Source organism: Pristis pectinata, chromosome 15 (genome assembly GCF_009764475.1).
Source record: "Pristis pectinata isolate sPriPec2 chromosome 15, sPriPec2.1.pri, whole genome shotgun sequence".
In the NCBI taxonomy this organism is placed as follows: domain Eukaryota; kingdom Metazoa; phylum Chordata; class Chondrichthyes; order Rhinopristiformes; family Pristidae; genus Pristis; species Pristis pectinata.
The window spans coordinates 4520032-4529441 of record NC_067419.1 but is presented as its reverse complement, the minus strand read 5'-3'; the positions used below and the strand labels follow the sequence as shown (position 1 = coordinate 4529441).

The 9410-nt window shown below is 40.1% G+C and overlaps 1 protein-coding gene across 13 annotated transcripts in view; it reads right to left on the bottom strand.

Moving 5' to 3' along the window:
• Positions 1-404: 404 nt before the first annotated feature.
• Positions 405-9410, bottom strand: part of LOC127578538 (CCR4-NOT transcription complex subunit 4-like) — a 122225-nt gene continuing 113219 nt past the window's right edge. For 5 of the 13 annotated variants that reach the window (XM_052030682.1, XM_052030677.1, XM_052030685.1 and 2 more), the window contains 2 exons: positions 3810-3830; positions 551-1680 (listed from right to left, as the gene is read on the bottom strand). In XM_052030682.1, the coding sequence (XP_051886642.1) occupies positions 1385-1680; positions 3810-3830 (317 nt within the window). In that variant the 3' untranslated portion in view covers positions 551-1384. Of the gene's footprint in view, positions 1681-3809; positions 3831-9410 lie in introns of all 13 variants that reach the window. The other 8 variants (XM_052030689.1, XM_052030686.1, XM_052030687.1 and 5 more) reach the window with 4 other exon arrangements.

The following is a 9410-nucleotide window of genomic DNA, read 5'->3' as shown; positions in this document are numbered from 1 at the left end:
TGGAAGGTTATGATGAAGGGTCTCCAGCTGAAATGTCAACTATTTATTTCCCTCCATAGGTGCTGTCCGATCTCGAGTTCCTCCAACACTTTGTGTTGCTCTCAATTCCAGTGTCTGCAGAACCTCTTGTATCAGATGATCTCATTGTTGGTTGACAGTTATAGGTGGCTCTCATGCTTTGATTAATATCCAATGTGTTCCACCATTAATACTTGTTGAGATCTTAAGCACTGGTGAATATTTTCCTTGGGAGTTAATCATGATCGGTAGTTCAGAGGGTTTATATTCACTTGGGGTTCAAGAAAGTTTGTACCCACAGGAATTTCTTGAAAGCTGATTAGTATTCACAGCCAGACCAGTTCACTTTAACGTATCCCCAGGTCTCGCATTAGTGGTTTTAGAGACTGTACAATGCATTCAACTTCCCAGAGGTTAATTATACCATTCACCCATGCTTAACCCCAGACAGTACTACATTAGTTTGTCATTGAGGCAGTTGATGAATGCAAGAATAGACTTAAAGATCAAACGCAGCTAGGTCAAGTATTTTTTTTTATTTAAGATTTAGTCTTTAATCTTAAGAGGTACATTTTTAGTTTTAGCGTCAAGGTTAACCACACTCTTCAAATACTGCATGTCCAGACCTACAGATTACTTGAAGCGGCAGGCAGTTTCAACAAGTCGTGTGCTTGATGAATGAAGTGACCCCTAATGCAGTGCTATCTCAGAGTTCCCTTTCCAGTGGATTTTAAATGCCGAGAGAGACAGACACAGAAAGACAGAAAGAAATGAGTATATACCACTCTGTTCAGCAGTTCTTTATTGTTGTCTAGGTATTAAATTTGTGAATGCTTTTTTAAAACATATTTCTTGTATTATTTAAGCTAAAGTCAAAATTAAAAAATCAAATTGTTTTAGTCAACTCATCCACTCCTCAGCTACATGCCCGTTTAATCACTAATCAAAATGCTTATCCAACATGCCATTCTCCTGCAGACCGTGAACTCAAAAGCACTGTTAATTATTTGGTAAGTATCAATTTTGTGACTGACACTCCAGTTTGACTGTGCATATTTCACTTCACGATGCGTAAATTATTATTGCACGAGATACAAGCACGGTGAGCCGAGGGCTTCCATCAGTGCTGAACTGATCAATGGTTCTAGATGGGTCTTGAGGATTGGTTACCGGTCAGCAGGAGTCACTGCAGCCCACCTGAGAGAGGAGCATGCTTTCAAGAGACTGGTGAGCAGAAAAAAAATCTCCCGGTAATTCTAACGTAACGCTGCGATTGCATTGCATCTGGTACTGATCAGGAACTGAGATTATGTGTAGTGAAGGAGAGAAAGAAAGGAAGAGAAGAGGGGGAGTAAATCAGTTTTTCTTAGTGACGATCCAATGCAGAGCTCTGTAGAAGATCTGTGGGGGTTTTGTTGGGGGGTCTGAAGGTAGTCTGGAAACCTGGAGGTGGAGAGTGAAAATTGCTTGGGTTGGAGGGCGGTGGGTAAGGGGCCCAGCCAGCTCTGTGTAAGGGAATCTGTGTGTTGAATGGATTACTGTGCCCTGTCTGTGCTGCTGTGGGGCCATCTACTTCTGTCAGCGCCTGGAGCGACTTCAGCCAATGTGGAGGGTTGTCATCTTGCAGAGTATCTAAACTGTTCCCTGTGGACGCTGGGACACCTGTGGAGAGAGGATACAAGTTAATGTCGCTGCTTTAAATCATACACTAGTAGAATCAGACCGCATAGTCTCTCTGAAAGACCAATCAATTTGGGTCCCATCAGTCCTGTAAATCTTTTCCATTTCATTCTCATTTTAAAGCAACTATTGAATCTGCTTTCACCATTCTTTCAGGTAATGCATTGCAGGAACCTTTACATATCCTCCTTTGGTCCAAGTAGCTGAACCAATAGTCTCAAGTTGTGGACATCTTGAGGAAAAACTTCAAGCAAAATTCCATATTCACTGAAGAAGAACTCTGTCTGAAATACCCTCATTAACCATTGACCTCTCTGGTGTACTGGTTACTGGTTATCCAAAAAGTAATTTAACTGCACAGACCAGGAAGGTTTCAAACTCAAATTCAAGATGGAGACAGGAGGAATAGGAAAAAATCGCAAAGGTTGCAAACTCCATTTTGAGAGACAGGTTTCCAGTACCTGCACAATTTTTAAATGCCTGGCCAGTTCTAATGCAACTCAGTTCCTCTCTCCATAGATACTGCCTGCCCCATTAGGCTTTGTGAACATGTTATTTCAGACTTCCAGCAACTGCTGTGTTCTGCATCTGTCCTGCAGTTCCGATCATGTTCCTTTCTCTATTCACATTTCCCCTCAATAGATTAAGCTCCCATTAGCAAGATTACCACCCTCTGTCAATGCATTCTCTCTTGCTCTCAATCCCACCACATTCTTGATTCTCTCCATCTCTTCATCTTAAAACATGGCCATTTCCTAACTCTTCCTGGTTCTGATGAAAGCTCATCAACCTGAAATGTTAAGTTTCTCCCTCCAGAGAAACTGTCTGATCCACTGAGTATTGAGTATTTTTTATTTTTATTTCTGAGACAAGTTGTTTGAGGAAGGGGACCATGGGTTTGGAAGACTAATATTGAATAGTTCTGGATCTGAAGTTAAAGTTTGGAAACGGGGAGGCTAATAAGAGCAACATTTGAGAAACAACCCAAGAGCTGGGCAGAGTTTAAAGTAAGTGGAATAACCCAGACCTGACGAGCACAGCAGGTTCAACACTGAATAATACTTTTGCAGATGAAGTTTGAGCTCATGGGCAAACAGGTTTAGAGTTAGAAGGGACCCATCAACTTGTGAGAGCTAAATATAATGATTCAGTTTGACCAAGATTATTATAGGGAGTGGTAACTCAAACAGGATTCAATGCATGCAAGTATTGCAACAATTCCAAGCCAAATGTAGGGCCAGAAATACAGGCAGGGTAATAATGTCATACAGATGAGACTATGCTCATGTCTCTTAATTATGTACAAAGGAAGGAATTTGATAAAAGAAAATCAACAAAACCCTCATGGCTTGGGTCAATGGCATGATGTCAGGAGCAGGGTGTTCTGCTGATGTCTTAGTTAATACTTGCTCCTTAACCAGTATCCCAAGCTGTTCAAGACTCGTGTGCAATGTGGCCCCTACATTTTACTGCATTACAACAAAAATCCAGGAGTGGTGAAATCCTTTGGGATAAAAAGATGCAAAAGGAATTACACAAGCGTGCATTGTCTTTCTCGAAAGCAGTCACGGAGGTTTCGTAAGATGCATTCAAGAAACATCACACTGCCACATGTAGCCTTTATAATAGCTTTTCAACTCTATAAATCCTGCACAGTTCTATAGCCTCACTTACAACAGATGCAAATGTGCCATGTTTTTCCAATGTGGTCATTGGGCCCAGTGCATTGTTAATTATATACAGAAGCATTATACAGCAAAAGGCCTATACAAGTGCATTCAAATGTTATGGTGAGACATTTACCCACAAATAGCACACACATGGGGTTACATTAGAAGAGACCACCATCTGCTTTATTATACAGCAAGTCCCATACATGCCCACACTATACATCAATATTTAGAAAGCAACAGATCTAAACCAAACAGGAATGTACTCCAATGCTGGAGTTTACTGCTTCGGAGGAAGTTTTCATTCTACTATCCTATGAAACAACTCAACATGCTTGGAGAGGCAAAAAGGAACGGCGAGGTATTTATCATCATTCTGTTGGGAGTTTTTTAAAAAAATATACGCAGTTTAAGTGAACACGGTAGTAAAATTTTACATACCCATTATACTCCACTGAAATCCTAGTGGCAGCACAATGAAATGATAGGAAAGGAAATTTTATTAAAGACTTATCTATTGCCTGAAGGTTACTCATTGATTGGAAATGAGTTTCCAGACATTTAATTCTGTAGGCTATTGCTATCGTTCTGTGATTGTTTACTAACTGCCAAGGGACGGAATACAGCTGCAGGTATCAATTCGGCAGAGGAGTCAGTATTTCATCAACTCCTATGGACAGTGATTTATAGATAGGGGGTGGCAAATGTTATTCCTTCGAAGGAAGATTTCACATCTTTCTACTGTTGTATTTTATGGAAACAATGACCACAGAAGTACTGTTGACAACAAGTGGAATACCAGGTAAAAGAAATGATAGTACTTCATTAAATCTTTGTTAACAATCTGTCACTAATAATCTTTTTGCCCAATTATCAGGAAGCAAACATTACGTAAACAGAGCTTGAAGAACTTTCAGCAAAAACTTCTCATAAAACATGTTGTTCCCTTTCCCTTCTCGCTGGCTAGCGACCACTCTTCAGCCCCAAGCACTTTGTGCTTACTTTTGCTGAGTTAGTCCAATGGATGAAAGCATTCTTTTCCTCTATCTTGCTTTGGGACTCCACTTTGAAAGTACAAGCTTACAAAGTTGTCAGCTGAAATGACCAAGCCGGTATGTCCAAGGATGGGCATCAACAGATTTCCACGTTTCCCTGCAAGGGGCCCTGATCAGTAATCAACAAGCTATTTCTCTTCCCAACACTGCAACAGATACACAATGTTGTACTATACAGTCATCATGTATTTACAGTACAGGGGACTACTGAACCAAACACTTGCTCTTCACACAACTCTCCTTCACAACTTCATCCAACCCCACCAAAATCTTCTATCACTCTCTTCCTCGTGTTTATCTAGCTTCCTGATAAATCCACCTAGTCTCAACTACTTTATGTCGTTTGAGTTTCACTTTCCATCTCCAGCTTGGTGATTTCAGGAGAAACCTTTGCGCCCATTTATTTTTGACAAATGGACACTTATTGCTTGGAGCTCTGGTCTCCCCCACAATTGGAAACATCTCCTTGTTTTCCCCAGACATCAATAATCTTTTTGACTTAATCAAACAAAGCAGTACCATCAGTGAATTTTTCTAACTATACCACACTATATCAGGTCACTAAAGACCCCACTCCTTGTCCATTGAAATCAGATTTATTGCTTTTAAAATACATCTTGAATAGTTCTCCAGCACATGACAAAACTGTGTACACAAATACTACACACATGCGTTCTAGTTATATCGTTAACTCCATGAAATTTTTCAGCCCAGCAGTTCTGTGCTGCTCCAGTGGTGTATCCTCTTAATCTCACATCTACATAGCCTTTTGATCCTTTATCCCTCCTGTACTTCTCTTGCTTCTCTTTAAATACAACTGTTACTAACCTCACCGACTTGGTGGTATCTAGTTCTATATTCCCGACACACTTGAGTAAACAAGTTTCTCCTGAATTCCTAATTTGATTCATTTTTGACTCCCATATTTATGGTCTCTAATTTGGACCCAAGCCTACAATGCATTCTCCTGAATTAACCAGTCTGAACAGCACTGCAGTTAGGAGTAAATCCCAAAAAATTTTTAAAAAAAATCACACCCTCAGCCATTAATGTTTTATTAATACATTTTGTCTACTTTATATTCCAACCTCCTTTTATACTATTTGATTACGAATGCAAAAAATACACGATTTTGAAAACAAAGCTTCATCAGCGAGCAGGAGATTGTTTCAATCAAGACTTCAAAAAGCTAGTAATTCATAACACTACCAGAATATTCCAACTCGTCATAACTTAGTTCAAAAAGATATGCTTTTATGTAGTGCAATCTAAGGATGCGTCGAAGTAGTTTATAGCCAATGGAGGACTTTGAAGTGCAGTCACAATTGTCTGGCAGCTAATTTGTGCACATCAAGGCCCCATAAATAGAAAGATGATAACGACCAAGTATATTCTTGTGATGTTGACTGAGAGATACATCCCACAGGGATAGTGTGATAACACCCACTTTTTTGAAATTGTGCCATAGGATCCTTTGTGCTGCCCTGAAACATCACGTCCTGCAAATGACACCTCCGATGGTACAGCACTGAGCATTGCACTGCAGTCTCGATTCAATTTCTAGTGCAAGCCTCAGATTTGAACCCACAACCTTTGCACTTCAATGAGAATTTGAACCCTTGCAGTACATAGAGTAAGCAAAGGTGTTTCAAAGGCACATTATCAAATACAGCAACATTAAGGAGATATTAGGATAGGTAGCTAAAAGCTCAGCCAAAAGCAAGATGTGAGGAGCATAAAGATCTCTAAGGTTGCAAGGTTAAAGGAGATAATAAGGCATGAAGTCATGGAGTAATATGTCTACAAGGATGAGACTTTAAGACCGAGGAACCACTGCATTGGGATCAATATATGTCAGAAAGCCCAGACAAGAGGCGAGCAAGACTTGGTGCAAGTTGGGAACGAACAGATTTGTGGATGAGCTCAAATTTATAGAGGGTGCAAAGTAAATGGTCAAAGGATGGGAATAGTCACATTTAGCTTTAAGAGCATTAAATGAGCACTGATGAAGGATCATAAACCCAAAACATTAACTGTTTTTCTCTCCACAGATGCTGCCCTGATCTCCTGGGTGTTTCCAGCATTGTGTTCTTATTGCAGACTTCCAGCATTTGAAGTTATTAAATTTTGAATTAATGAGCACGAAATGACTATAAAAGGTTCAGAATTGATGGTGATAAATGAGAGAATGTGGGAAAACTCATCTCAAGTGTGCTAATCTAGTAGCATGACCAAGGAGAGAGTTGGCGTTAGCGGCTAAAGTCATGATTTGGTCACTACAAGTCAATCGAAAGACATTCTTGTCAATCCAACCCTGTACATCAGACAAGCAGGCTGATAAATCAGAGAAACAGCAGAAGTATGGGAAAAACCAACAGACAAATCTTCGAACTAAAATCATTGGTTTGTGAAGGGCAGATCAGGTCTGATGATATTATCTCGGAATTTTGCCACATTACAATATAAACTGACATCTTTAAACCCAAACTGAATAATATTCGGATTTAAAGAATTTGCTTTAAGGTATTTCTGAATCATTGGGGGGTGGTGGGGGGGAACAAAATGAAGAACTGCAACACCGCAACAAGGGAATACTGCAACCAAGCTATTCCCACAATACATATCAGAACATTTCCACATTCATCTGCTTCAAACAAGTGAGTCAAGCCCTAAACATTGTATGAGCTTTATACAAAATTATATTCAAGTTCAGATTGATTAATGGAGAGACCACACCAAACAAAACCTTCGACAAGAGGCAGGCAGCCCCCTTATACAGAGCTAATAAGGCAAGTGGCTTTGATCCTCCACGGAGGTTGTGGGCACCTGTACAGGTCATAGACAATGTTGGATATAATCTTCTCCAGCATGCAACTGTGGACTTCAGAAATAGGAAATGGAACCATAACTCACTGCTCACTCCACAACCATGAGGGACCTACCCCACCAAAGCAATCCTCCACAACCAATTGGCTTAAACATTGAAAAGTCAAGTCATAACTGAAGTGCTGGAGCTACAACAGTTGTAAGGGAGACAGTTGATTCTAACATTCAAAAGACTGACAAAGGGCAGAAATTCCTCTTGGATGATGGCATAAAACAGATTGTATTGGATTGGCAGCTCACTCAGTGCCAGCTGAGCAACTTGAATTTTGAACATTGCATGTGATGGCCAGTTAACTTTATACAAACAACCCCGTTAATGATATACCATTTGTACATCAAGTATCAAGAGCTGTATTAACTTACTTTAAAATATTGCAGATTTAGTGAAGCCAAATCGTAGGATCATTACACAAATTATTGGATAGAACCACTTCCAGCTTAGCAAGACTATCAGCCATTCAAAAGGAGGTCTTGAGGTTGACAGCAGCCAATGCAGTGACCACAGCATTGCAATGAGCCTGAGCATTACCCATTGATAATCTTTAAGAAAACTTTCAACTGGTTGTGAAGACCAGTGATTCTACTGAATTCAGGCAAATGCTGGGGAACAGAAAAACAGACAGGATTATGTCATGTTTGTGGTCAACACTTGTGGGGCTCTACCTATTGCTGTAATCCTAAATACAGGAACCAAAGCAGTTAGGAAGAAACCAAAATAAAGTAGAAACGAGAATGACCCAAGGCTGACCAACTGCAAGTGAAGCATTTAGCACACTGGTGATAGCTGGCGTAATGAATCAAACAGATCCATTTTCACTCAGTGCATGTTTGCAGCGATTTCTACACCCAACTATCCAAACCTATTAAAAGCAAAAACAGCCACAAGTGTCTGCACGGAGAATAATAATGCTCGCATTCATTCTAACAAGAACGAACCAGGACATTGTGGGTGCTTTCAGCTTGGCCATTAATCCATTAGTAACAGTGGCCGTAAGGAGAGGGACGTGTAGGTTGGCCCTCAGACCTTGCTGCATTAACTTCAAATTCATAATTTCTTTGGTGTTTCCTGTGTGTCAGAATATTCAATGTCAAAATATTCCTTCTCACTTACTACCGTTGATCCTGCCTTTCCTGTTTAACAGTGCAACTTGAGACTGGTCTTTATGAAAACTTGAATAACCAAGTCTCATTACTGCTTTCTTATTCCTATCCTCTAAGATGCAAAGGTGACAAACTTAAATCAGTGGTCAAATAACATGCAGTACGTGCTCAATTCAGAGCTGATGCAGCAGCCGCTATGTTTATACAACAAAAGTGGTAAGTAGGCCAACAGTTTAAGTGTTTGCGATAGCTATTTTAATAATTAGGCATTTTATACAAGAGCAACCATCAATGACTCAGTTATAAATTTGCTCAATTGTAAACTGCACTGCAGAGATTAGTAGAGTCAGGTAGTTGATCCCATTCAGCTGAAGAGAGAGCAGATGTTAATTTTATTGTGGGTTTGGGAGGGGGAGGGGGAGGCAGCAAGAGGGAGAACAGTGTGAAAGGATACAAAGACTGGCTCTTAGATTATTACATTCCACACATTTACTTTCCACCTGACTTCCCAAACAGCAAAGAACAAGCATAAGATACAAGAATCACCAGGCAGACCTATCAAGGTATCCTCACCTGGCAATAAGATGCATTTTCACTTCTGAATTAATATATTTTTTTTAAATGTGTTCAAATCTTAATGAATAGGCCTGGCTGCCCTTCCTTCTACTTCTGTCTGCCATCCATCCAAACTCATTTAAGGGGCAGTGGTAGGCAGAGCAGCTAACGGCTTGTTTCAACCTCTCTGCAAGGTTCATACAGGTCAGAGTGGAAATAAAGGAGGCCTGCCGGTTTCGCTGAGAACACTGAACGAGCTCACTTCCACTCGATTCAAACTCCCCCCAAATAATTACACATATTCAAATCTGAGAAAACATCATTCCAGAGATTTCAAAGTTAACATTTAGGTTATAACTAGCTCTATAATTGGTCAGTAGTGCTTACCAGGTGACTGGAAACTTGGCTATTCATGAAGATATTTGGAAAATGTCACCTTCCCAAA